This window comes from Cricetulus griseus, chromosome 7, assembly GCF_003668045.3.
Source record: "Cricetulus griseus strain 17A/GY chromosome 7, alternate assembly CriGri-PICRH-1.0, whole genome shotgun sequence".
NCBI lineage: Eukaryota > Metazoa > Chordata > Mammalia > Rodentia > Cricetidae > Cricetulus > Cricetulus griseus.
In genome coordinates this window covers 90,961,461-90,989,423 of record NC_048600.1, presented here as the reverse complement: position 1 = coordinate 90,989,423, position 27,963 = coordinate 90,961,461, and the positions used below count along the sequence as shown (strand labels likewise).

Sequence of the window (27,963 nt, the reverse complement as noted above, 5' to 3'; positions counted from 1 at the left end):
TTTTCCTGCAAATTTCAAGATCCCATTGTTTTTTTCTGCTTGAGTAGTACTCCATTGTGTAAATGTACCAGCCAGGACTACATAATGAGACCCATCTCAAATTTTTTTTTAGTGTTTTTAAAATTTATGTGTGTATGCCACAAGTCTGAGGATATTTACAGAGGTCAGAAGAGGGCCTTGAATTCTCCAAAGCTAGAGTTAACAGGTGGTTGTGAAACAGCCAATAGATGTACTTGTAACCAAACTCAAGACTTCTGGAGGAATACAAATGTTTTTAACCACTGACCCATCTCTCCAGCCCCAATCTCAGGTCTGTGGCTTTGTATTTTATATTTTTGGTTGTGAGCCTAACCTTTAATGGCTGAACCAAACCTACAGCCCTTGATTTTGTATTTTAAGTAGACTTCTGTCTAGAATACATAAAGAACTCTTAGAATTTAGTAATAAAGGTAAGTAGTTTAGGCTGGGTGTTGGTGGCACACACCTTTAATCCCAGCCCTCAGGAGGCAGAGGCAGAGGCAGAGGCAAGTGGATCTTTGTGAGTTCAAGGCCATCCTGGTCTACAGAGCGAGTTCCAGGACAGCCTCCAAAGCAATACAGAGAAACCCTGTCTCGAAAAAACAAACAAACAAAAAAGATAAATATTTTAGAACATGAATATTATAAATATTTGAATTAAAATGTTTTTCCAAAGAAAATGACAGTTGGGCAATAAGGTTGTAAAAATGTTTAGCATCATTAGTCATGATTTTGAAATATTTTGTTAAGTATAATCACAAAATTCCACAGTGGTTCCTTTTAAACAAAATGTCCAGAATAGGCAAATCTCCAGGCATAGGAAGTATATTGTTGCTTAGAGAAGATGAGTAAAGCACATAGGAGAATGATAGGTAAAGATGGTATAAGGTAAAGCCAGCCATGGTTATAAACACCTCAGTATCAGTACTCAAGAAACTGAGGCAGAAACATTTTGAGTATGAGGCAAGCATAGGATATAATAGTGAATTTATGGCTAGCCTAGCTTACATATTTTTAGAATCTGTAAAGAACAGAGAATTAGAAAACAACAAAATACATCCCAAACCTTATAGATAAGATTTGCCAAGTTGAACACTTACTTAATTTTGCTAATTTTGGTTTTGTAAGTGTTGACTTTGTTTACAATTGATAAGATTTGGAAGTAATCCTTCCCAAACTTTGAGCATTTAAGTTTATATGGGGTGGTGCACACCTTTGATCCCAACACTCAGGAGTCAGAGACAGATGGATGGATATCTTGAGTTTGAGGCCATAGCAAGCCCCAGTACAGCCACTGCTACATAGCGAAACCTGGTCTTAATACAACTAGAGCAAAATACGAATTAGTAAATGTTTTCCCAGTATTAAGAACTAAGTTTAAATTTTATTCTGATAGTTCTTTCTGTGTCATATAAAATTTAGGTGAAGAAACACTTTTTTACATTTATTTATTTTGTTGTGGAAGGGCCATGGAGTTAGAGGACAATTTACAGGAGTCTATTCTCTCTTTCCAGGATGTGGGGTTTCAGGGATTGAATCCAGGTCACCAGACTTGGTGGCAAATGATTTACCCACTGAACCATATCTACATCTCCAGGTCCTATAAAATTTTGGAGTCTTTTTGCTTATATTTATAAATTAATTTGGCATATATAACTTTTATAAGTTTTCGTTATAGGGTCATACTGCATTCTTACAAGACAGTTTTTCTTCCCTTTTATATATTGAAAAGATATACAAACACCTTGTTCTCCACCTGTGTGTGTGTGTGTGTGTGTGTGTGTGTGTGTGTGGGCGTGTGCACACACACACAATTGTTCAGGTGCATCTTTATGTTTAGAGACTAGAGGAGTACCTCTGGGGCAGTTTGTGTTTTGTTTTTATTTATTTTTATTTTCTGTTTATGATTGTTTTGTCTGCATGTATTTATATACACCACATATGTATCTGTACCCATGGAGGCCAGAAGAGGTATGGATCTCATGGAACTAGAGTTATTATACATGGTTGTTAGCTGCCATTATGGGTGCTAGCAGTTGAACTTGGATCCCCTGCAAGAGCAGTCAGCACTCTTTACCACTGTGCCACCCTCCAGCCCCCCTCTTTTAAAAATTAAACAAGACATGTTTGTTTGCTTGTTTATTTATCTAAAGGTTTTATTTATTTATTATGTATACAGTCTTCTGCCTGCATGCAGGCAGAGGGCACCAGATGTCATTCAAGGTTGTGAGCCACCATGTGGTTGCTGGGAATTGAACTCAGGACCTCTGGAAGAACAGTCATTGCTCTTATCCGTTGGGCCATCTCTCCAGCCCCGATATGTTTATTTTTAAAAAATGCTTTCTAAAAGTATGTGTGTTTGTGTGAGTGCCTTAGATTCTTGGAATCAGTGTTTCAAGTGATTGTGGCCACTTAATGTGGGTATTGGGAACTTAACTCCAGCCTAAAGTACTTTTTTGGGGGGAGGTACCCCAAGCATTCTTAACTACTATACAATCTCTCTAGCCCCCTTATCATGTTTTTTGAAATACGATCTCCTAGGCTGGGAGCTACCCAAGTACGCTAAATTAATTGGCTTTAGTACTAGGATTGCAAATGAATGTTACCATACCCAGTTTTTTCCTTAAGATGGGTTCTGGGGATCAAACTTAGGTTCTCATGCTTACAAGGCAATGAGAGGTTTTTTTTTTTTTTTTGTATGTTTTTATTTTTAAATAAAGTGTTCTGCAAGGGCTAGCAAGATGGGCTTGCTTACTGCCTATCCTGATGACCTGAATTTAATCTTCTGGACCCACATAGTAGAAAGATAACTGATTCCTTAAAGTTGTCCTCTTACCTGTAGAGGACAAAACTCATACACATTCACAAATATAAACATTCATTTACACATACATAGATACAATAATGGTTTTGACAAATGTTCTTTAAAAGGAGTTTCGTTGTATTTTAGCTTTTTTTTTTAAGATTTTATTTATTTATTTATTATGTATGCAACATTCTGCCTCCACGTATGCTTGCAGGCCAGAAGAAGGCACCAGATCTCAATACAGATGGTTGTGAGCCACCATGTGGTTGCTGGGAATTGAACTCAGGACCTCTGGAAGAGCAGTCAGTGCTGAGCCATCTCTCCAGCCCGCTTTTTGGTATTTTTTAATTGGTTATATATTTGGTGCTTACAATATATACATTGTGAAATGGTCACTATAGCGAAATAGATGATTTACCTATTACCTTATACAGTGACTTCTGTATGTGACAAGAGCAGCTAAAAGCTACTTAACAAAGGTCCCTGATACAATTTTATTAACTGGAGCTGGAGAGATGGCTCAGAGGTTAAGAGCAATGGCTGCTCTTCCAGAGGTCCTGAGTTCAATTTCCAGCAACCACATGGTGGCTCACAACCATCTTGATTGAGATCTGGTGCCCTCTTCTGGCCTTCAGACAACATGCAGGAGGAACAATGTAGACATGATAAATAAGTAAATTTTTATTTAAAAAAATTATTAACTTCAGTTCTGAATTGTTATCAACTCCTTAGATTCCTGTTTGACTCACATCTTCCCTATTTTTTTCTACCACTTAAGGTAATTTTGATGTTTTTTGAATTAGTAGTTTGTAAGTACCTTTATTTTCAAAGAAATAGCATCTCAGATTCAATCTATTTGTTTTTATTTCACAATGGTTCTTTCTTTGTTTCTTTCTAAGGCTCGAGATGTTCGTACTAATGAAGTGGTGGCCATCAAGAAAATGTCTTATAGTGGAAAGCAGTCTACTGAGGTAAATTAATTATGTGCATATTTTTGGTATGTTAGGAAAACATACTATTTTTAATAAGGGAGAAAAGGAAGGAAATTTAAAATAGATATGTTTAAAAGCATACAATCCTAAATATACCAGTAGATTTTTCTTTTTTTCTCCTGTTCATTCATTCATTTATTCATTCATTTTCTTTTGTCTTTTTAATTGCCATACTAAATCTCAGATTTCTTTATGCTATTTTTATACATACTTAATTGTGGTTGATTCCCCTCCTTCCTCTTATCTTCCTTCTTGGTCGCTTTTTACCCTTCCAGTCAGCTTGTATCCTTCTGCCCTAGTATTTCTCCTTCCAATTCTCTACCCACTTGTATAAAGCTTCTTTGTTTCCCCTCCAGTTGGACCCTTTTTAAATTTCCTGACTTCTACCCATAGTCACATCAATGAATCTCCTTTTACAAATGGGTGAGGTACATTTAGCTATTACTTAGAGCCATAAACAAAACATTAGTGGCATACCAAAAGCCTCCAAACTTGTATCTTAGGCTTTTAGTTTTTTAAACTGTGGTTTAATAATTATTCTGTGTTTATCTTGGTTTCTAAATACTAAAGTAAATTAAGATGTATGTGACAATAAATTAAAAGGATTAATTTTTAAAACTTTAAGAAATGATTTAGGAAATGTTTCATGGCCATTTTAAATTTTATCCAAAGGATATATAATAATTTGAAAAAGCAAAAAAGAACTAGATGCTTCAGTTTGCCAGTATTCTTATCTCTAGATTGTGTTTCGCCTGTGTAATGATATAAATTTATAAAATAAAATCTACTTTTAAAATACAGGATTCTGAGCCTGGGGGAGTGGTGCACGCCTTTAATCCTAGCATTCAGGGTGGGCAAGGGTAGGTAGATCTCTTGTGAGTTTGAGGACAGCCTGGTCTACAAAGTGAGTTTCTCTCTCTCTCTCTCTCTCTCTCTCTCTCTCTCTCTCTCTCTCTCTCTCTCTCTCTCTGATTCTTTGTTTTGTTTTTTTCAAGACAGGGTTTCTCTGTGGACTAGCCCTTGTAGACCAGGCTGGCTTCGAACTCACAGAGAGATCCAACTGCCTCTGCCTCCGGAGTGCTGGGACTAAAGGCGTGTGCCACCACCGCTCAGCTTGAGGCTCTTTAATTTTATAAATAAACAGTTTTTTAGTTGTGGTAAAGTACATATAACAAAATTTGCTATCTTATATCATCTTCAAGTAGATGGCGAAGCAGTAGTGTTAAGTGCATGCATACCATATAACCATTACCAACACCCTTCTCTAGAATTCTTTTCAGTTTGTGATAGTGGAAGTGTACTCATAATATGGAATGAGATTTGACTTATCAGTAAAGTAGTTGATACCTACTCACAACACCATTCCAGTACCACTAAAACAACAGTAATTTTTTTTCAAGCCCCTACCCCCATAGCATCCACACCTCTACTGTTTCTATTGAAGTTAATTATTGGGGTTACTTTCAAGCATATCCAACCTTTTGACACTATGGCATAATGTTGTTATGTGCAGAATTCATGCTGGAGATCTGTGCAACTGAATTTTTAAAAAATTGCAAAGAAATACGTTTTAAGCAAGTTTCCTGATGTGTATTAGACTGCATTGGTAGTTATTTTCTGCTACATTGTTGCCCCATGAAGCTTTAGAGCTACTGATTGGATATTCCTGTCATTCATTATTTGTCTTTTTGTTATTAGTGCATTCTATATCACATAATATTCTCAGTGTTGATACATAGTATAACATGTCCAAATTTTTCTCCTTTTCAAGAGCCTGAGAACTCTTCCATTGTGTTTATACATGCACTCATAGCTCACATTTATATACAAACCTTCAAAATGGGTTCCTTCAGTCTTTTTTTGGTTATTATCAATAATACCGCTATGCATATGAGTGCACAAATATTTCTTTTAGATCCTTACTTTACTTTAATTTCTTTTGGTTATATGTCTAGAAGTGGACTTGCTGAATTTGTTTCAAAAACTTGGTTTTGAATTTGTCTTGTGGTAAATCTTGGTTTGGTGATTATTGCACTGAGAGCATGATAATACTATTATATCTTTTTTTAATTTGGTATCTAAAACCTGACATTTCTTAGAAGTGTAATTTTATTCACTATTGTGTTAAAACAACTTATATAGCTTAACAGATTGACTCATCTCATAATTGCTAAAGTCTATTGATCAGTCATATGTTGAGCCAGATATTTCATTATTGAATTATCTTTAGGATCTAGTATTGTCCTGCAGTTTCTATTTTAATAAATATTCTGCAGCTTTCTTTTATTTATTTTATGTGCATTGTTGTGAAGGTGTAAGATCCCCTGAAACTGGAGTTATGGACCGTTGTGAGCCATGTTGGTGCTGTTAATTGAACCCAGGTCCTCTGGAAGAGCAGCCAGTATTCTTAACTGCTGAGCCGTCACTCCAGCCCCCACAATTTTTATTTTTCCTCACACAGGGATATCTAAATCTTAAGAGTTTGCCATGTGGAATGTTCAAATTCAAAGTTTAAAACACAAGATTTTCTGAATCTTTCCATTTGTGGTGGTGCAGGTCTTTTATCCCAGTACTTAGGAGGCAGAGGCAAGTGAGTCTCTGTGAGTTTGAGACCAGCCTGGTCTACAAAGTGAGTTCCAGGACAGGCTGCAAAGTTACAGAGAAACTGTGTTTCGAAAAACAAAAAACAAAGTAAATAAAATATATATTCTGAGCCAGGTGTTGGTGGCGCATGCCTTTAATCCCACACTAAAACAGGAACCCAAAACAGATTGGTCTTTATATGATATTTATTAAACTTGTAGAATTTCTGACTGAACCTAAGGACCTATGTTTTGTTTTTAAAGGTCACTGATTTGCTTCTTAAGAGTACTTTTATTTAGGTTTGGAAATTTAGCTAACTAATAGAGCATCTACCTAGCATGTATGTTGGCCCAGCAACACACACACTCTCTCTCTCTGTCTCTGTCTGTCTCTCTCTCTGTGTGTGTCTCTCTAGCATTATGTTTAGTGACTGGTGAGATGTTTCAGTGTGTGAAGACCTGAATTTGACTCCCCTGGACCCACATAAAAGCTAGGTACCTAGCTGGGAGGTGGTGGTGCATGCCTTTAGTCCCAGCACTCTTGAGGCAGAGACAGGTGGATCTCTGTGAGTTAGAGACCAGCCTGGTCTACAAGAGCTAGTTCCAGGACAGCCTCCAAAGCCACAGTGAAACCCTGCGTCAAAAAAAGCTAGGTACCTGTTTGTAATCCCAGTGCTCCTGTTGTGAGATAGGAGGTAGAGACCTAATCTCCAGAATCTGGCCTCATAGCTACTCTTGCATATTTAGCAAAGAAGAACAAAGAAAAGGCTCTGTTTCACAAACACCCTATTTTTGTCTACTGACCTCAACACATGTACCATGGCATGGATATGCCTTCATTCACATATGGGTGTGTACACACACACACACACACAAGTTATGTTAAGGATGTGCCCTAAATGTTATCTGATACTTGTGAGGGAAGGATCTTTGCAGAATATGCAGGAAAATGGTTATTATACTCCTTTTTTGTTACCTTTTTTACATAATTATCAAATTAGCATTTTTAAACTATATGTTTATAGATAATTTGCCTGCATATATTTCTGTGCCTCACATATGTGCTTGGTACCCAGGGAGGCCAGAAAAGGGCGGTGACAATTGATTGCTGCTGGAGGAAGCAGAGTCAATTTTCTTTAAGAGTGTTGTCATCTTGGGGGCTGGAGTGCTCAGCAGTTAAGAGTACTCACTGCTCTTCCAGAGTACCTGGGTTCAATCCCCAGCACCTACATGGCAGTTTAAAACTGTCAGTAATCTAGTTTCAGGGGCTCTGACACCTTCACACTAATGATTATAAAGTAAAGTTAAACAAATTATTAAAAAAAAATAATAAAGAAAAAGAGCCTGGCCTCTTGTAGGTCAACTCTTTCTAGGGCAGGTCTAACGCCCAAAAGTATTTGGGTAGCACAAGTTGAACTGAATGAGTCTTTTGTTTGTTTTATTTTATTGGTTTTTCAAGACAGGATTTCTCTATGTAACCCTACCTGTCCTGGAACTCACTCTGTAGACCAGGCTGGCCTCCAACTCAGACATCCCCCTGTTACTGCTTCCAAGTGTTGGCATTAAAGACATGTGCCACCACCGTATAGCTGGATGGGTTTAAAAGCAAGAAAGAGAGGCAACACAAATTGAGCAGGTAGAGTGGTGAGGTGAATGTGAGAAATGTCCAAGGTGGGGAGATGAATATGATCAAAATACATTTTATGAAATGCTCAAGAAATTAATAAAATTGTCCTGGAGAAATGGTTCAACAATTAGGTCCTGAGTTCAATTCCCAGCTTTAAAACAATCTGTAATGAAATCTGGTGCCCTCTTCTGACCTTCAGGCATACATGCATGCAGAACACTGTATACATAATTTAAAAAAAATGTTTTAAAAACTTAATAAAATTAACTTTAATAATTTAAAAATAATTCCATTTAAAGAAAATAAAAAGGTTCTTCTGAGGGAAAGAAAACCCATGTATGTTATATCATTGTTGTGCTTGATTGTTATATTTTAAGATATGGTTTATGATTTTTATGTGCATGAGTATTTGCCTATACAGTATATTTGTATACCTATGTGTGGTGGTTCCTCTAGAGGCCAGAAAAGGATGGACCAATGAAAATGGATTTACAGTTATAACCTGCCATGTGTTTGCTAAGTAAAAATTGAACTCAGGTTTTCTGGAAGTGCTTTAACTTCAAAGCCATCTTGTTAGTCTTTGATTATAAAACTTAGTAGGACTCATTGATTTTTGAATATTATTAAGCTGAAATTTGTCCTTAAATATTTCATATCTTATATAATTATAGTGGGCTGAGTACAATTATTTTAAACTTTTATTTTGACATTTTCAGTATAGATCATAAAGTTGTGTGTTCTTCTAATCTTTTTAAATGTAGTAATTAGTTTTTTCTTACGTATCTTTCCAAGTAAAATCAGCTATTCATAATTCTTCCTCCTGTTCCCTTTTTTCTCCCTCCACATAGAAATGGCAGGATATTATTAAGGAAGTCAAGTTTCTACAAAGAATAAAACATCCCAACAGTATAGAATATAAAGGCTGCTATTTACGGGAACACACCGCATGGGTTGGTATATGTTCTTTTCTTGTAAATTAATTGCTTTTGGTTTAGCCTAACTTAAAATGTCCGCGACATTTTAACATTTGACCTGAAAGGTTATTTCATCCTGGGAGCAGAAGAACAGTATTCTTGTAACTCTTACCAGATAAAACAACTTTTCAAGACCTATCCAGAGTTCATTCATAACTTCAGGAATACCAAGTCAACATCTCAACAGCAAGTACCATTATTTGAGAATGGAAGTAAACAAACCTTATTGACATAAATATGTGTTGCTGTATTTAAGTACAATGATCTTGTGAAGTTGTGATAAATCCTGGTGAAATTTGAGATGACATGATTCCTTGGCTGAATAACACTTCTGAGAATTGTGAAATTGTGTTGCAAGAAAAGGATTAATTATAGATGTAATAACATATATAAATGCCTTTTATATGAAAGTATATATGTAATATACAGCTTATGTAATTTGTTTCATGTTAACATTATTAGAAGGTAAGTATTATTATTGGCTTAAATTTTATTTACTTATTATGTATACAGTGTTCTACCTGCATGTTTTGCCTGTACACCAGAAGAGAGCACCAGATCTCATTATAGATGGTTGTGAGCCATCATGTGGTTGCTGAGAATTGAACTCATGACCTCTATAAAAGCTGCTAGTGCTATTAACCTCTGAGCCATCTCTCCAGCCCCCCTTGTTTGATAGTTTTAAGACACAGTCTGCTATGTAGCCTAGGCTACCCTGGAACTGTGTAGTCCATGTGGCCTCATATTTTCTGCCTTGGCATCCCAAGTGCTATGATTACTGGCATGTGTCACCATGCCAGAAGCATTAGCTTAGTTTAACAAATTACTGAATATATAACTATATTGTGATTATAGAAGATAGCTTGAGTTTGCTTTACTTCAGACTGTTTTTTTGACTTCATATTTATTTCAAATAGACTAAGTCTTTATAATGTATTTTAATGCATTTATAATTTTTTCCTCATGCAGCTAGTAATGGAGTATTGTTTGGGTTCTGCTTCAGATTTATTAGAAGGTAAGCTAACTGATTATTGATTTTTGGTTGTTTAATTTTGAAGCCAGGCAACAGTGGCACATACCTTTAATCCTAACACTCAGGAGGCAGAAGCAGGTGGATCTTTGATTTTGAGGCCAGCCTGGTCTACAGAGTGAATTCCAGAACAGCCTGGGCTACACAGAGAAACCCTGTCTGAAAAAAAAAAAAAAGTATAGGTAGATATAAGAAAAGAAAATTTAAAGCAGGGTCTTTCTTTTATTTATTAATTTTTATTTTATGTGCATTGATGTTTTGCCTGCATCTGTGTCTCTGTGAGGATGCTATATCTGCTGGAACTGGAGTTACAGACAGCTATGAGCTGCTTTGTGGGTGCTGGGAATTGAACTCAGGTCCTCTGGAAGAGCAGCCTGTGCTCTTAAACACGGAGCCATCTCTCCAGCCCTTGGGCAGGGTCTTTCTATGAAGCCTTTGAAGGTCCTGGAACTCACTGTGTAGACCAGACTGGCCTTGAACTCACAGAGATCTACCTGCTTCGGTATTCTGCCTTACTTGATTAAAATCATGTGCCATCATTCCTTGCCTTGATCATTGTTTATTAAAGTATTAGAATAAAATAACAATTCAGGTTGGGAGGCAGTCACTTACTCCTTTAATCTCAGAATATGGGAGACAGAGGTACACGTATCTGAGTTTGAGTCCAGCCTGCTCTACATAATGAGTTTCAGAACAGCCAGAGCTACACAGAGAAATCCAATCTCAAAAAAACAAAACAAGTCGGACAGGTGACACATACCTTTAATCCCAGCACTGGGGAGGCAGAGGCAGGTGAATCTCTGTGAGTTCAAGGCCAAACTGGTTTACAGATTAGTTCCAGGACAGGCTCCAAGCTACACAGAGAAACCCTGCCTCAAAAAACAAACAAAAAATGAAGAGGAAAAACAAAACAAAACTGCCAGGCGTTGGTGGCCCACGCCTTTAATCCCAGCACTCGGGAGGCAGAGACAGGCAGATCTCTATGAGTTCAAGGCCAGCCTGGTCTGCAAGAGCTAATTCAGGATAGGCCCCAAAGCTACACAGAGAAACCCTGTCTCGAAAAACAAAAACAAACAAACAAACAAACAAAAAAAACTAAAACAACAACAAAAAAACCTAAAAAACAAAACAATTCACTTACTAAATATAAAACTTGCAGAAAGTAGAAAATCCCTTGCCTTTTCCATTTTCCTCACATGAAATTTGCTATCCATACAAAATCAGGCAGATTTTTCCATTGAAACTATATGCATTTAAAAAAAATTCTTTGTTATTCACTTTTATCTGTTCTGTTAATAAAAAGTAAAAAATTAGGGGAAATATCTTATTTGTTTCATAGTCATCAAATTAATTGTTCAATATTATTACGCTTAGAAGATTAGTTGACTGAATATTACTAACACAAGTGTATTCTTGCTATGAAGTTTATTGGCCTTATTTTATTACCATGGAAATTGTTTCTTGCTAAATGACTTTTTAAAAAAAATTACCTTTGAGGAGATAGCTCAGTGAATAAAAGAAAGCCATTGCTTCACAAGTATTAAGACCTGAGTTCAAATCCTCAGCATATAAGTAAAGTTGGCCATGGTTGTATGCTTCAGTAATTTCAGTGCTTCACAGGAAAATAGAGACAGGAAATTCCTTGGAGGTTTGTGGTCTAGATGGTCTGGCATATGCGGAGCAGCAAGTACCAAAGAGTGCCTCAAACAAGGAAGGAGATGAGGATCAATGTTTTCTTTTGACCTCCACACATAGACTATGTTGCACACTCACATCAGTCACACAGTCAGTAAAAATACCAATGTGTCAGCTGGGCAGTGGTGGTATACACCTTTAATCCCAGCACTTGGGAGGCAGAGGCAGGAGGATCTCTGAATTTGTAGCCATCCTGTTCTACAGAGTAAGTTCCAAGACAGCCAGGGCTGTAACAGAGAAACCCTAGGGGTGGTGGTGCAAAAAAAAAAAAACAAAGTACCAGTGTGTCAATTTGTATATTCATCTAGAAATAGGGTTGTTGTTTTTTTTTTTTAATTTTATATGTGTATGTGTTTGTTTGTGTTTATATGCATGTGTACCACAGTGCATGTGGGGGAGCTAGAGGATGATTTGAAGGAGTTGGTTCTTTCCTTCCACTATGTGGGTTTAGGGCATTGAACTCAGATCCTTAGACTTGCATATTTACCCACTAACCTGTCTTGTTATCCCTATATATTTTTTAAACAAGAATATTCTGTGATTACTTTCAAATAAATTTCTTTTCTCAGTTCATAAAAAGCCATTACAAGAAGTGGAAATAGCAGCAATTACACATGGTGCTCTCCAGGGATTAGCTTATTTACATTCTCATACCATGATCCACAGGTAAGTGATTTGAAAACTATCATATTGACAAGCAAATGGTTTGTTGAATTTATCACCCCCCTACAGTTCTGTGTCTCTGAATTTTTTGTTTACTTTAGCCAAAAAGAATTATGTAAACTCAACACTATTTTTAGACTGTTGACATAGTTTAAAGAACATAGTATACACATGTCTGTTTAGAATAATTTTAATTTTGCATTTGTGCTGCTCTGTTTCCTAAAGCATATGTATTTTATGGAACCTAATTGTATAATTACCTAATGTGCAAACTGGAAGGGGCATATTAGGGACCATAGAGTCTGTCTTTCTTCTTGGACAATTGATTCTCTAATTTGTGACTATAATTTCCCTAAGATTGCAAAGCCAAATAGATTAGAGCTTGAATTTAATGGATCTTTTATTTTCCTGATAACTGATAATGACAGCTTTATTCCACTGATTTTATGATATGAACAAAAGCCATTTTGATGCAATTTTTAGCACCGCTATTAGTTTTGGCTGTTTTAGATAGATATTAGCATTTAAAAAATTATGTGATCCAGACAGTAAATATTAAACTATGGTACAGTCTTTTTGAGTTAGTACATTGTCACCCTTTTTTTTTTTTTTTTTTTTTTTTTTTGCTTTTTGCTTTTTCGAGACAAGGTTTCTCTGTATTGTTTTGGAGCCTGTCCTGGAACTCGCTCTGTAGACCAGGCTGGTCTGGAACTCACAGAGATTCACCTGTTTGGGATCATTGATAGTGTATTGTCCATGTGCTTCAATCTGCATCTCACGTTTTACCGTTTAACTGGGAACTATGTGATAGCTTGATAATGGAGTAATTCTTTTGTTACAAACTAAGTTTGGAAGATAAGGTTCTTTACTCTTTTTCCTTTTTTTAAAGAAAAATGTTAAAGCCAGGTGGTGCTGGTGCTTGCCTTTAATCCCAGCACTTGGGAGGCAAAGGCTGTCGGATCTCTGGTCTCCAGAGTGAGTTCCAGGACAGCTAGCGCTACACAGAGAGACCTTATCTCAAAAAATCAGAAGAAAAGAAAAATGTTAAAAGGGATACTTAAAAATCACGAAAGGATTATTAAGTTATATTTTCAAAGCCATTGTTCATACTGATAAACAAGCTCAAACACAGGCAGTGTGATACAGCTGCCTACTTTTTTTGTTAACTCTTAATTGTTGTTATATTTTTACTTGACTTTTGTTTTTGATGCCTAATTTTATCATCACAATGTGAAATTATTGCAGTACTCAATTGTTTTTTATGTCCTTTCTACTATCTTACATTTTTGGTTTTATTGTTTTTAAACACAACCTAGTGAAGGGAAGTTAACTAATTTTCTGTGTCCCCTAAACCAGAGATATTAAAGCAGGAAATATCCTTCTGACAGAACCAGGCCAGGTGAAACTTGCCGACTTTGGATCTGCTTCCATGGCCTCCCCTGCCAATTCTTTTGTGGGAACGCCATATTGGTAAGAATAGCCTTATCTGTTATTGGTGCTCATAATTAACTTTCTAAGGTGTCATTTTCCTAAAAATATACCATTATTTTGGATATTTTTTACTTTATGTTTATACCTAATAACTTTGTGAAGTGTGTGTCTTTGTGCATATATGCTGCATGTATGGGGTACCCTTGTGCCAAAAGAGGGCACCAGAGCCCTTATGGCTGGAGTACAGGTGACTTTACAGATGAACCTTCTGATGTGGTTGCTGGGAACCAAACTGAGATCCTCCCAAAGAGCAGTAGCTGAGCCATATCTGCTGCTGCAACACCACTCCTTTTTGAGACAAATGTCTCTTGTTGCTCTGGCTGGCTTTAAACTCCTTATTTAGTTGGGGGTGATGTGCATCCCTGATCTCTTGTTTCTGTTTTATGAAAGCAGATTTTACTTTGTATTGCTACTTAGACTGGCAGCTGAATTGGAGGGCTTTTGTTGTTTTGAATTTTCTGCTTGAGGAATTTCAGATGTATACAACAATAGAAGTATGATGACATCTTTCATCCCAGCTATCTAACCCAATAGCCTTATCACATGGTTTATTCTGCCCTCCCAACTTTCTACCCCAAGTATTTTTCTAATTGAAATTTTAAGTTATATCTGCTCTGTTCTATGAATAATTTTGTATGTATCTGTCAGTGAAAATTTGAAGGAAATAATTTTTCAGATATTTAAACTTCTGTCACCTTTGTATATTCTAAAATTAGTTAGTACCTTTGGCTCACTGCATCTTTTTTTTTAAAAATCTGTGTTTGAAATTTCCCTTCTTATTTTACGAAAGACTTGTTTCAGTGATATATTACTCTGCCATGTAAAGTCTCAAAAGCATACTAGAGAGACATTTGTGACTGTTGAGTTTCTAAAAGAAACATTAAAGGTTCAGGTCTAGGTCTTGGGCCTTCCTTTTCATTTCAGGTAAAAGAACTGACAGTGTTTGTTCCCCATAGTAAATTTCAGTATTTCAAGCAAGTATTAGAATTTTGTAATCAAATTCTGAGATAGCCCTGCTTTGGGATTTTCTTGAATGATCATGACAGATGTTGTTGAATGATCATGACAGATGGTAAGAATGAGTATCATGTTTTCTGAGTAAATTTCTCATTGTAAAATTTTTATGTTTATAGTGGCTGGAGTTCAATTCAATGTTATTTATGTTGATGATACTTACGTTTTCAAACTTTTAAGTTGATTGAATATTGTATGTTTTAGGATGGCCCCAGAAGTAATTTTAGCCATGGATGAAGGGCAATATGATGGCAAAGTTGATGTATGGTCTCTTGGAATAACATGTATTGAATTAGGTAAGCATAGTTTTTTATTATTAGGGATTAAGTTTATTTATTTATTTATTTTAGTTATTAAGATAGGATCTCACTGTGTAGCCTTGGCTGGCCTAAAACTTGATATATAGACCAGACTGACCTTAAACTCACAGAGATCCAACTGCCTTTGCCTCCTGAATGCTAAGATTAAAAGTGTGAGCCACCACACCTAGCTGAATTAAGTTTTGATCCAGCGTTTTTGTTTTTTTTTTTGTTACCATATTAAATTAGATTTTTGTCTTAGATCACCATTTTTTGAAAAAATAATTGGTTATTTGTGTCTGGGTATTTTTGTCTACATGTATGTCTGAGTTCCTTGCGTGTGCTGGTATCCAGGGAGCCCACAAGAGAGTGTGTTGGATCCCCTGGAACTGTAGTTGCCAATGGTTCTGAACCTCTGTATGGGTGCTGGGAATTGAAATTAGGTCTTCTGGAAGAGCAGCCAGTTGCTTCTCTTAACCATTGTGCCATCTCTTCAGCCTCTGATTTAATGGGAAAAATAAATCATTTAAAGCTTTTGCTTTGATTATCTGATAATTTCTATATTAACCTAGTATGTATTAGATTAGATATATTTGCTATTAAATTAGTTCCAAAATAATTTTTCACTGTTGTCTTAAATATCTATATCTGATATTAATTAATGATTAACACTTAGAATATACCTAATATAACCATATTTACTATCCATAGATGGTTTCTTTGTCATGGATAAAGTTTATTCATGAATAGTTTATTCACTATTATATGTTAGTTACTTTTTTTTTTTTTTTTTGGTTTGTTGAGACAGAGTTTCACTGTGTAACAGCACTGGTGTCCTGGAACTCCCTCTGTAGACTAGGCTGACCTAGAACTTATAGAGATCCTCCTTCCTCTGCCTCTGGAGTTCTGGGATTAAAGAGGATTAAACTGGGATTAAAAAGAAAAATCTTATTAGAAATGTCAGTTGAAATTCAAAGTCTTCCCCAGCTACATAAGCAAGTTAGAATCTATCCTAGACTGGAGAATAGAGGTTAGTCAAATCTGCCTAATTGAAGACCTCAATAATAACAGAAATTGATGTTATTCTTCCATTCATTCAAAATATCTTGAGTAATCCTTACCTCTTTCCCTATAATAGTCCTTCCTTCTTTCCTTCCTTCCTTCCTTCCTTCCTTCCTTTCCTTCCTTCCTTCCTTCCTTCCTTCCTTCCTTCCTTCCTTCCTTCCTTCCTTCCTTCCTTCCTTCCTTCCATCTTTCCTTTCTTCCTTGCTGTTCCCCCACCCCCACCCTCGTTTATCTGTGTAGCCCTGGCTGTGTTGGAACTTACTTTATAGACCAGTCTAGTCTTGAACTCAGATCTGTCTGACTCTGCCTTTTAAATTCTGAGATTAAGAGTTTGGTATGGGGGCTGGAGAGATGGCTCAGAGGTTAAGAACACCGACTGCTCTTCCAGAGGTTCTGAGTTCAATTCCCAGCAACCACCTGGCTCACAACCATCTGTTATGAGATCTGGTGCCCTCTTCTGGTGTGCAGATATACATTGAAGCAGAATGTTGTATACATAATAAATAAATAAAATCTTTAAAAAAAACAAAAAAGTTTGGTATGATGATTCGTGCCTGTAGTCATAGCACTTTGGAGACAGATAAGAGGATTGCCGTGAATTCTAGGTAAGCATGCACTGCAGAATGAGACTAAGATGAAAGGAAAGGAAAAGGAGTAGAGTAATAGAAATAAGATTTGTCATTGTTAAAGTACAGTGTAGCAAATACTGTAGTTTGGGATTGGAATTTGAAATGAAGTGCTGATTTTTTTTTTCTTTTGTTTGTTTTTGTTTTTCATTTTGATTTTTTTGAGACAGGGTCTCATATAGTCCTGGCTATCCTGGAGTTGACTATGAATGGCAGGCTGCCTGACTATCTCCTGAGTGCTGGGATTAAAGGCGTGTACCACCACACTTGGCTGTTATTTTTAGTAATAATGTAGAAAGAAATGTGTTGTATGTGCCTCTTAAGTTTATGCATGTGTCCTTTACTTGAGAATATGTAAAAATGGGCAAGAGAGATGGTTTGGCTATTAAGAGCCCTTGCTGTTTTTGCAGAGAAGCAGACATTAATTTCTAGCATTGATATCAGGTGTCTTACAACTGCCTGTAACTCCAGTGCCAGGGGATCTGACACCGTCTTCTGATATCACATGACAGCTCAGGGCAATCTTTTCTCTCCTTGTATCATGTGGGTTTTGGGGATTGATCTCAGGTTATCAGGCATGGTGGCAAATACTTTTACTCCTTGAACCATCACCCCCAATTTAACCTTTTAGAAAGTAGAAGGGAATAATCTGAACTCAGAATAAACAGAAGACAGAATAATAAAGATTAAAATAAAAACTTAGTTAAGCAGATAATTGAAGAATAGAAAACATCATTGAAACTAAAATCTGTTTATGAAGACCATTATAATTGATTGATAAGCATTTTTCCATTTTGGTTAAAAAAAGAAGATACAAATCTCTAATATTAGGAATGAGAGAAGGCAGGTGTGATAGATCACATTTATAATCTCAAAGCTTGGGAAGCTGAAGGTAGGTGAATTACCATGGTTTGAAGCCAGGCTGGCCACATAGTGAATTCCAGGATATCCTGGGCTATAGCGTGAGATCTCATCTAAAAAATAAGATCTAAGGTAGGGGCTATGAATGAGAAGTAAAAATTACTATTGATTATTAAAAGATTATGTAGGGACTAGACAGATGGCTCAGCAGTTAAGAGCTCTTACTACTCAAAGGGATCTGACAACCTTTTCTGTGGATAATCCCTACTTGTATACATACCCCTATACAGACACAAACAGGTAATTTAAAAGTAGCAATAAAAATAAATGCAAATAGAGGGCCTTGGAAGGTGACTCTGGATAAGCCCAATTGTTTTATAAACACGACCTGAGTGTAAATCTATAGAACCCATCATGTCAATATATAGGGATGGCTGTAATCCAGCACTGAGACTGAGTGATAGGCAAGTACCTAGAACTTGCTAGCCAGCCCGTCAAGTTTCTACTTCATAAAAGACCCCGTGTTGCCAGGTGGTGGTGGTATACAACTTTAATCCAAGCAGTGGCAGGTGAATCTCTGAGTTTGAGGCCAGCCTGGTCTACAGAGCTACTTCCAGTACAGCCAATGCTACACAAAGAAACCCTTTCTTGAAGAAGAAGAAGAAGAAAAAAAAAAAGCTCTGGGTAGCAGTGGCATGCGCCTTTAATCCCAACACTGGAAGGCAGAGGCAGGCAGATCTCTATGAATTCAAAGTCAACCAGATCTACAGCGCAAGTACCAGATACATGGAGAAACCCTGTCAAGAAAAACAAAAACAACAACAAAAAAAAGACCCTGTGTTAGGTCAATGCAGGTAGACACCAGTCCATATGCAAAGGCATATATAACCATGAGCACCCCACCAAAAAAAAAATAATATGGTTATATGAATAGTTTTCTGTCTGAATTTGAGGACTCAGTACAGTGGCCTGATTCCTTGACAGTCACAAATGATTAAAACTACATATAGCATTATTGAGGTTTTTGAAGCAAATGTCAATGGGTTTTTGGTCTCATGTGACTTTTTTGGGGGGCCAGTTCGAGACAGGGTTTCTCTGTGGCTTTGGAGGCTGTCCTGGAACCAGCTCTTATAGGCCAGGCTGCTCTTGAACTCACAGAGATCCGACTGCCTCTGCCTCCAGAGTGCTGGGACTAAAGGCATGCAACACCACCACCCGGCAGTCTCATGTGACTTTTAACACCATTTAGGTGGCATAATTTAATGCATATCATGTGTTTTTTTTTTTATGAAAATGTTTTTGTATATTGAAGTGTTTAGGGATGTTGGGCCAACAGAACAAGTAGTTTATCTCAATTGATTCCATTAAACAGTTTATTGTATGTTCTGAAAAAAAAAAAAGGCACAGCTGTTAAGGTCACTGGCTGCTCTTCCAGAGGTCCTGAGTTCAGTTCCCAGCAACCACATGGTGGCTCGCAGCCATCTGTAATGGGATCTGATTCTGTCTTCTGGTGTGCATGAAGACAGGTCACTCATATACATAAAATAGATATTTTTTAAAAAGTTCTTTGTAGCTCCCAGCACTTTGGAGGCAGAGGCAGGCAGATCCCTGTGAGTTCAAGACCAGCCTGGTCTACAAAGCAAGTCCCAGGACTGTTTCCCAGAAACCCTGTCTCAAAAAAGAGGGAGGGTGGATTTTTACAACATTTTTAAATTAATATTAAGGTTGTTTTCAAAATATGTTCTTAAGAACTTGATCAACATTTTAGTATTCTTATATATTTGAATTTTAACAGAAAGGTTTCCTCTCTTTTATAGCGGAGAGGAAGCCTCCTTTATTTAATATGAATGCAATGAGTGCCTTATATCACATAGCCCAAAATGAATCCCCTACACTACAGTCTAATGAATGGTGAGTATTCCCACAAGATATTGATTAACATTTTGGAAATTTTGTAAATATTGATAAAATATAAATCATTATCAAGATGACCTAATGTTATGTTGCTAAATGTACTACCTGAGAGGAAAGTAGGTTTACTTTTCCATTAAATTTTAGGACCACAAATAACCCTAATAATTTAATAGCATTTTTAAGCATTAATTTTTATAGCTAAAATGCATAGATTGCTATAATCTGTTGTGATCATTGTTTGAAAAAGAGATTATCATTTATATTGTATAAGACATAGGTAAAATGGTTTGATTATTTCAAAATTTTTAGATTATTTAAAAACCTGGAAACACTCTGGCTAACTATGCTAGACTCACTCATTATTCTGGTTTTTCTTCTGGTGTATAGTCTTTGATTTGATAAAATTTCATGTAAAGTAGTATTTGGAGAAGAGATTTACAAGTTTAGAATTTTTATGAGTTGAAAAAATATGTGCATTAGTTACCTTTCTCTCATTTCTGGTGCAATTTACCTGACAAAAGGCAACCTAAAGAATGAAGAGTTTATTTAGGATAAGAGTTTGAGGATATAGTCCATTATGATGGGGAGTTATGACTAGGGACTTGATACATTGTGTCTTCACTGAGGAACTGCAATCTGCTTGCTTTGACCTATATCTTCAGTCTGAGACTCTAGCCTATAGGATGGTGCTATCTAAATTCAGAGTGGGTCTTCCTCAGTTTAACCTTTCAGAGGCACCCTCTTAGACCCACTCAGAAGTGTGTGTCCATGGTGATTCTAAATTTTGTCCTGTTGATAGGATTAACCATGACTATTCTACCTGTTGTCAGCATTATACTTCTTTGCCTTAAAGTTGCATCTTCATTTCATAATACAAATGAATTATTCCATCTCTGAAAGTTTCCATAGCCTTTAACAGTTCCAACATTATATAAAAGCCCAATGGCTGAGGTTTCTCCTGAGAGGAGGTAAGGTAAATTCTTACTTGTGACCAATTGTGCAATGAAAAACAAGTCTAATTTTCTATGATCTCAGCCTTTAGGAGGATGAGGCAGGAGGATTGCTCTAAGTTCAAGTCCAGCCTGAGCTATAGTGTGAAACCCTATCTCAAAACACAAACAATAACAACAAAAAAGTGTTATCCTTTTAATATTGGAGCTAAACATTGATGGAGTAATTATTTATTGGGTGATCACTGAGCTCCCATGAATAATACTATCATGACACATTACAGGCTTTTAGTATTTTAAAAATGTATTTTTATTGGTTTTCTAGATTTCATGGAAGTCTTATCCTTTTGGTGAGGGGCAGCAATTGCTCAGGTGTTTAAAAATGTTCTTTTCCTCTGTAGTCTGCAGAGTGAGTTCCAGGACTACATGGAAAAGAATTGTCTTCGAAAACAAAACAAAACAAAACAACAACAACAACAACAACAACAACAACAAAATACTCTTCTTAAGAGGGAATAAGAGGCCTTTAGTCCAAGCACTTTGGAGGCAGAGGCAGGTGGATCTCTGTGTTTGAGACCAGCCTGCTCTACAAGAGCTAGTTCCAGGACAGCCTCCAAAGCCACAGAGAAACCCTGTCAGGAAAAACCAAAAAAAAGGGGTGGGGGAATAAGAATTATGTCCTGGGGCTGGAGAGATGGCTCAGCGGTTAAGAGCACTGACTGTTCTTCCAGAGGTCCTGAGTTTAATTCCCAGCAACCATATGGTGGTTCACAACCATCTATAATGGGATCCGGTGCCCTCTGCTGGCCTGCAGGGAGAAGATGTATACATAATAAAAAAATGAAATCTTAAAAATGTGTTATGTCTTAAAACACATTCTATTGAAAACAATCCAAAGTACAAATAAGATACCTAAAGAAAGGGGGAAGGAGAGTGGGAAAGAATTTTTTTTGTTTTGTTTTGTTTTTTTTTGTTTTTCGAGACAGGGTTTCTCTGTCGCATTGGAGGCTGTCCTGGCACTCGCTCTGTAGACCAGGCTGGCCTCGAGCTCACAAAGATCCACCTCCCTCTGCCTCCCGAGTGCTGGGATTAAAGGCGTGCGCCACCAACACCCGGTGGGAAAACATATTTGAATGGGGAAAAACTCTGGATGCCCTTTCTTCATTTTGGCCAAATATTGAGTGATTTCTGATAGGTAAATGTAGAACAGGAATTTTTTTTTTTCCCTAGCCAAATATACTCTCTACCACGTCACTATAGCCCCAGCCTAGGATTTTTTTGTTTGTTTTTGTTTTTGTTTTTGTTTTTGTTTTTGTTTTTCGAGACAGGGTTTCTCTGTGTAGCTTTGGAGCCTATCCTGGCACTCGCTCTGGAGACCAGGCTGGCCTCGAACTCACAGAGATCCGCCTGCCTCTACCTCCCGAGTGCTGGGATTAAAGGCATGCGCCACCAACGCCTGTCCCAGCCTAGGATTTTTAAATCTCTGTAAGTCTATCTTTGGGAAATGTTAAGAGTCTTTGGTTGCTTTAGAGTACATCACTTTGAATAGATGAACTTATATTATCATTTCTTTTCCATTCTTCCTCTCCTGAACAGGCTTGTTCCTTTTTGGATGTGTTTTTTAAAGGAAATAGCAATTTGTTCACTTGATACTTTCTTTACAATAGGTCTGATTATTTTCGAAACTTTGTAGATTCTTGCCTCCAGAAAATCCCTCAAGATCGCCCTACATCAGAGGAACTTTTAAAGGTCAGTTTGTAAAACTGTTTTTAACCCTTAAGAAATGATTTTGAAATGCTTTATTGTTTTTTCTCAATCAGGATTAACTATATTAATTTTTATTAAAATACTGAATATGGGGCCAGTAAGATAGCTCAGCAAAGGAAACTTGTTTCCAAAGCTAACACCTGCATTGAGTCCCTGAAATCCACATGGTAAAAGGAGAGAACTGGTTTCAGCATATGTGCTTATGTTGTATCCCCTCTTCATAAATAATAAACACGTGTAATAAAGGCTTTATAGTTCGAAAGCCAATAATTTAAAAGTCTTTTTCCCCCAGTGCTGGCACGCAAATAGGACTACATGTTTAGCATGTACTGTTATCATCATTCAACTATTTCCCCAGCCTTTTTTTTCTTTTTTCTTTCTTTCTTTTTTTTTTAAAAGATGTATGTATGTATGTATGTATGTATGTATGTATGTATACAGTGTTCTGCCTGTGTGTATCCCTGCAGGCCAGAAGAGGGTACCAGATCTCATAACGGATGGTTGTGAGCCACCATGTGGTTGCTGGGAATGGAACTCAGGACCTCTGGAAGAGCAGTCAGTGCTCTTAACCTCTGAGCCATCTCTCCAGCCCCACTCTATGCAATTTAACTAGCCAGTCTCAAAAAAGTGTTTCATTTGAGTGTTTCATTTCAATAGTGGTGGTAATAGTGGTAAAATAGTTTTACTGATTTTAATGTAGTGAGACTGGATCTTATATATCCTAAGCTGCCCTTGAACTTTTGCTATGTAATTGAGAATGATCTTGAAACTGCTGATCTTCTGTCTTTATATCCCAAGTACTGTGTTCTGTACTACTCCTTGTTTGTGTGGGAGTAGGATTTAATTCAGGACATCGTGAATCCTAGGCAAATACTACCAACTGAACTACTCCCCCAGCTCTCTTAAAATATCTTGATTAGGATCTGAAGAAATGGCTCAGTGCTTAAGAGCATTGATTGCTCTTCTAGAGAGGATCTTGCAATTGCTTTCCAGCACCCACAACTAGAGCATACAATACCCTCTTCTGTGCACATGCTGCACAAGACACATGTAGACAAAATACTCATACACATAAAATAAAAATGAAAAACATTGCCAGGCAGTGGTGGCACATTCCTTTAATTTCAGCACTCAGGAGGCAGAAGCAGGTGGATCTCTTGAGCTTGAGGACAACCTGGTCTACAGAGTAAGTTCCAGGACAGCCAGGGCTATATAGAGAAACCCTGTCTCAAAACACAATAAACGAAAGAAAGCAATAGCATCTTGACTAGGAAGTAATGAGAACTTGACTACAGCTAGGAGTTGTTTCCACAAAATTAATATGAACTATTTTTATATTAGTGTTTTAGAATTTCAAAACCGGTCAATTTTTTTTCACTCTCAAGTGTCAGTTAAATTAAACTACAACAAATATACATATATACATATGATAATATTATTTATAATCAAAGTATATAGAAAAACAGTTAAAAAAAAAAGTTTCCCCACTGCTTTTGTAGATTCAGGGAGTAGGCTTACCTATGGTCTCAGAAATAAAAGCCTGACCAATTGAACACTCACACTAGGAACACATTTTGATAGTCTGAGAATGCCTGTTTATGCCTGTATTTTGGCATTAAGAGGATCATAAGTTTAAAACCAGCATTGACTGTCATAGTGAAACTCTGTCTCAAGAAAAAGAAATCCATAATGTCTAGGTTCTGATTTTTACTGCCAGTAAACTTTCCTACTTAAATCAAGCATAGCTTTTAATAAGTTGTGGATTTTCTTGGAATTTATATGCTTTGATGATTTCAATTGTATTTTCATTGACCAACTAAATATATCATAGTCAGAATTTTTTCCCCGAGACAGGGTTTCTCTGTATAGCTTTGGAGACTATCCTGGCACTGGCTCTGGAGACCAGGCTGGCCTCGAACTCACAGATATCTGCCTGCCTCTGCCTCCCGAGTGCTGGGATTAAAGGCATGTGCCACCAATACCTGGCTCATGGTGAGAATTTTATTCAAGTGTATTTATGTAGGCACAAGTTGAATGTGGAAATTACTACTTCTTAGTATCAAGTCATAGATGTAATAGAATTAGATAGCTATAGATTGTATGAATTGTGTACCACAGGGTAACAACTATAGATTATGAGAAAGAAATATGTTTGAACTAATTAGGGAAAAAAAGTAACCTATTTTTATTTTCTGCCCTTGCAGCACATGTTTGTTCTTCGAGAGCGCCCGGAAACAGTGTTAATAGATCTTATTCAAAGGACAAAGGATGCAGTAAGAGAACTGGACAATCTGCAGTATCGAAAGATGAAGAAACTCCTTTTCCAGGAGGCACATAATGGACCAGCAGTGGAAGCACAGGAAGAAGAGGAGGTATAATTCCCCACAATAACACAACGTTTTGGTTTGATTTGTTGAATTCTTACCCTACTTGTCCAGCAAAACATACTTTTTATATCACTGGTTCCAATATACTGTACTTTACCATTGATTCTCTGAAAATCTAGTTATAAACAAAGATTTTTAATCTTGTTAATATAGGGGTCTGGGATTTAGCTCATTAGGACCCTAGGTTTGGTCCTGAGCTAAGGAAGGAAGGAAGGAAGGAAGGAAGGAAGGAAGGAAGGAAGGAAGGAAGGAAGGAAGGAAGGAAAAACCAATTTTGTTATTATATACTTTCTACCCAACCCTTTTATATTGTATAGTAAAAGATGCAAGAAGGTTTTTTTTAAGAAGTTTTTTTTTTAAACTAAAGAAACCTGTTTGTGTTCATCAGGCTTCTCTCCTTTAATGTATATTTGGAAAAAAAATGTAGATATTTTAATTTAATGCTCTTTTCCTTTAGGAGCAAGATCATGGTGTTGGCCGGACAGGAACAGTGAATAGTGTTGGAAGTAATCAGTCCATTCCCAGTATGTCTATCAGTGCAAGCAGCCAAAGCAGCAGTGTTAACAGTCTTCCAGATGCCTCGGATGACAAGAGTGAGCTAGACATGATGGAGGGAGACCATACAGTGATGTCTAACAGTTCTGTTATCCACTTAAAACCTGTAAGTATTTCCATTTCTCTGGGGGAGGAAAAAAGAAACAACCCCAAAACCTCAATTTTGAACCAGCATTTTCTTCAAGAGATTTTCTTTGAAGTTTAAGTAGTTTGGAATCTCTATGTCGTGACATACATCTGAATCCCAGTACTTGGAAGGACCGGGAATTCAAGGGCTGCTTATAGTATATAGCATCTATATAGGAAATTTGAGGCCATCCAGTGCTACATATGTGCCACTACCATTACCACTACCCCTAAAAAAAATTGGAAAAAACAAAAACAGTTTGGGTGTGCTGGAGAGCTGGCTCAGTGGTTAATATCATATGTTATATGTTGCTTTTCCAGAGGACCTTAGTTTGTTTCTCAGCATCAACAAGAGGCTGTGTCACAGCTGTGTATAATTACAGTTCCAAGGGTATATTGCCCTATTCTGGACTCTGTGGACACTTGCATTCAAAATGTACAGATAATTGTGTGTCTTTAAAAGTCAGGGTTGTGCCAGGCAGTCGTGACTCCAGCACTCGGGAGGCAGAGGCAGAGGCAGGCAGATCTCTGCGAGTTCAAGGCCAGCCTGGTCTACAGAGTGAGTTCCAGGACAGCCTCCAAAGCTACAGAGAAACCTTGTCTCAAGAAACCAAATAAATAAAATGAAATTAAAAGTCAGGGTTACATAGAGGACAAACATCCCCACTCCCCCCCACACACTAAAACAAACAAAGTTTAGATCATTTTTGTTTTCCATAGCAATGGCCTGAAGTTTTCATGTTACCTGAATTTGGATAATAACTGTTTTGAAATACAAAAAGATAAACTATTTTAGAATAAAAATACAGATATACCACATAACCTTTGATTAGAATATTTGAAAGTAGCAAGAATATATATTTGAAATTTATGAATAGTTGCAATTGGAAAATGAGAGTTGATTATAAATAATGAGCTAGCAGCAACTTTTGTAGTATTTCCCCCCTTTTGCTTTGTTTTTGTTTTTTTGTTTTTGGTTGTTCTCAGTTTTTTGAGATGGGGTTTCTCTGTGTAGCTTTGGAGCCTGACCTGGAACTAGCTCTTATAGACCACGATAGCCTCAAATAGCCTCAAACTCACAGAAATCTACCTGTCCCTACCTCCCAAGTGCTGGGATTAAAGGCGTGCGCCACCAACATCCAGCTGTTGTTTTTTTGAAAACAGGGTTTCTTTGTATTACTGTCCCAGCCATCCTGGAACTCTGTACACTAGGCTGGCCTTGAACTCATAGAGGTTCACCTACCTGCCTCTTGCCTACCAATACTGGGATTAAAGGTGTGCACCACCACCTGCAAGTATCCACTTTTATATTTAAAATACAACAATGAATTCAAAAATTTAGAGTTTAGTGAATGTGAGTGCTTGCTACATTCTCTGCAAAATTTTTGTTTTGTTTTGTTTTTGTTTTTCGAGACAGAGTTTCTCCGTATAGCTTTGGAGCCTATCCTGGCACTTGCTCTGGAGATCACAGAGATCTGCCTGCCTCTGCCTCTGCTTCCTGAGTTCTGGGATTAAAGGCATGTGCCACCAGTGCCCGGCATCTGCAAAATTTTTTATGTGTTTATGCATGTCACATGTGTTGGTATGTTACACATGTAGAGGTCCCAGGTTGAGCACTTTTCTTTGATCACTCTCTCTACCTACCTAAGTTTAGACCAAGGTCTCTCATTTGCAGTGTCTCCCCAGTCCTCTGCAGTTTGAGTATAAATTTCTTAATTTTCTCAAGGATGTTGACAAATTAATGACTGAATGTGCAGCATAGTGATGGAGTGCTTGCCTGCCACACACGTGACGTGACCATGGGTTCAGTTCACAGCAGGCTGGTCATCGTGCATTTCGGTCTCAACACTAGGGAAAAAAGACAAGTGTGGCAGGTGAACTTAATATAGAAGTATTCTGTCATACCTTTAATCCCAGCACTCTGGTGACAGAAGTAGGTGGATCTCTGTGAGTTCGAGGCCAGCCTGGTCTCCAGAGCCAGTGCCAGGATAGGCTCCAAAGCTACACAGAGAAACTCTGTCTCAAAAAAACAAAAACAAAAAAATAAAATAACAATAGTACTTCTAGTTTCTATTTCTCCTTTCTACAAAATTTTCTTTGAGATTATTGATTAAAATTGTCTTTAGTTTTTTACTTGAAACCTCAAAAAATGTTTCGCCTTACAAAATATTTTCTCTGCCTCTTTTTGTCTTTTAAGGAGGAGGAAAATTACAGAGAAGAAGGAGATCCTAGAACAAGAGCATCAGATCCGCAGTCTCCCCCTCAAGTGTCTCGTCACAAATCACATTATCGTAATAGAGAACACTTTGCAACTATACGAACAGCATCACTGGTATGTGTTCCCCTGTCCAAGAAGCAGTTTCTTTCTTATGCAATATGGACTCAAATATATTTAACTTTCTTATTTCTGTGTTTGGAATTTATTTTGTAAAACATTCAACATTTAATTTCTTTATTAGAAGAAAGCACTAAGAAATATTGACTTTGAGATATTTATTCACATAGTAAGTATTTTAGAATG

The 27,963-nt window shown here is 37.0% G+C and overlaps 1 protein-coding gene across 6 annotated transcripts in view; it reads left to right on the top strand.

Moving 5' to 3' along the window:
- Window positions 1-27,963, top strand: part of Taok1 (TAO kinase 1) — an 88,807-nt gene that overhangs the window by 29,036 nt on the left and 31,808 nt on the right. For 3 of the 6 annotated variants that reach the window (XM_027426647.2, XM_027426648.2, XM_027426649.1), the window contains 11 exons: window positions 3,724-3,795; window positions 8,874-8,975; window positions 9,969-10,014; window positions 12,294-12,390; window positions 13,744-13,857; window positions 15,097-15,188; window positions 19,561-19,654; window positions 22,275-22,356; window positions 24,579-24,746; window positions 25,219-25,422; window positions 27,640-27,774. In XM_027426647.2, the coding sequence (XP_027282448.1) occupies window positions 3,724-3,795; window positions 8,874-8,975; window positions 9,969-10,014; window positions 12,294-12,390; window positions 13,744-13,857; window positions 15,097-15,188; window positions 19,561-19,654; window positions 22,275-22,356; window positions 24,579-24,746; window positions 25,219-25,422; window positions 27,640-27,774 (1,206 nt within the window). Of the gene's footprint in view, window positions 1-3,723; window positions 3,796-8,873; window positions 8,976-9,445; window positions 9,465-9,968; window positions 10,015-12,293; window positions 12,391-13,743; window positions 13,858-15,096; window positions 15,189-19,560; window positions 19,655-22,274; window positions 22,357-24,578; window positions 24,747-25,218; window positions 25,423-27,639; window positions 27,775-27,963 lie in introns of those variants that run through there. The other 3 variants (XM_027426650.2, XM_027426652.2, XM_027426653.1) reach the window with 3 other exon arrangements.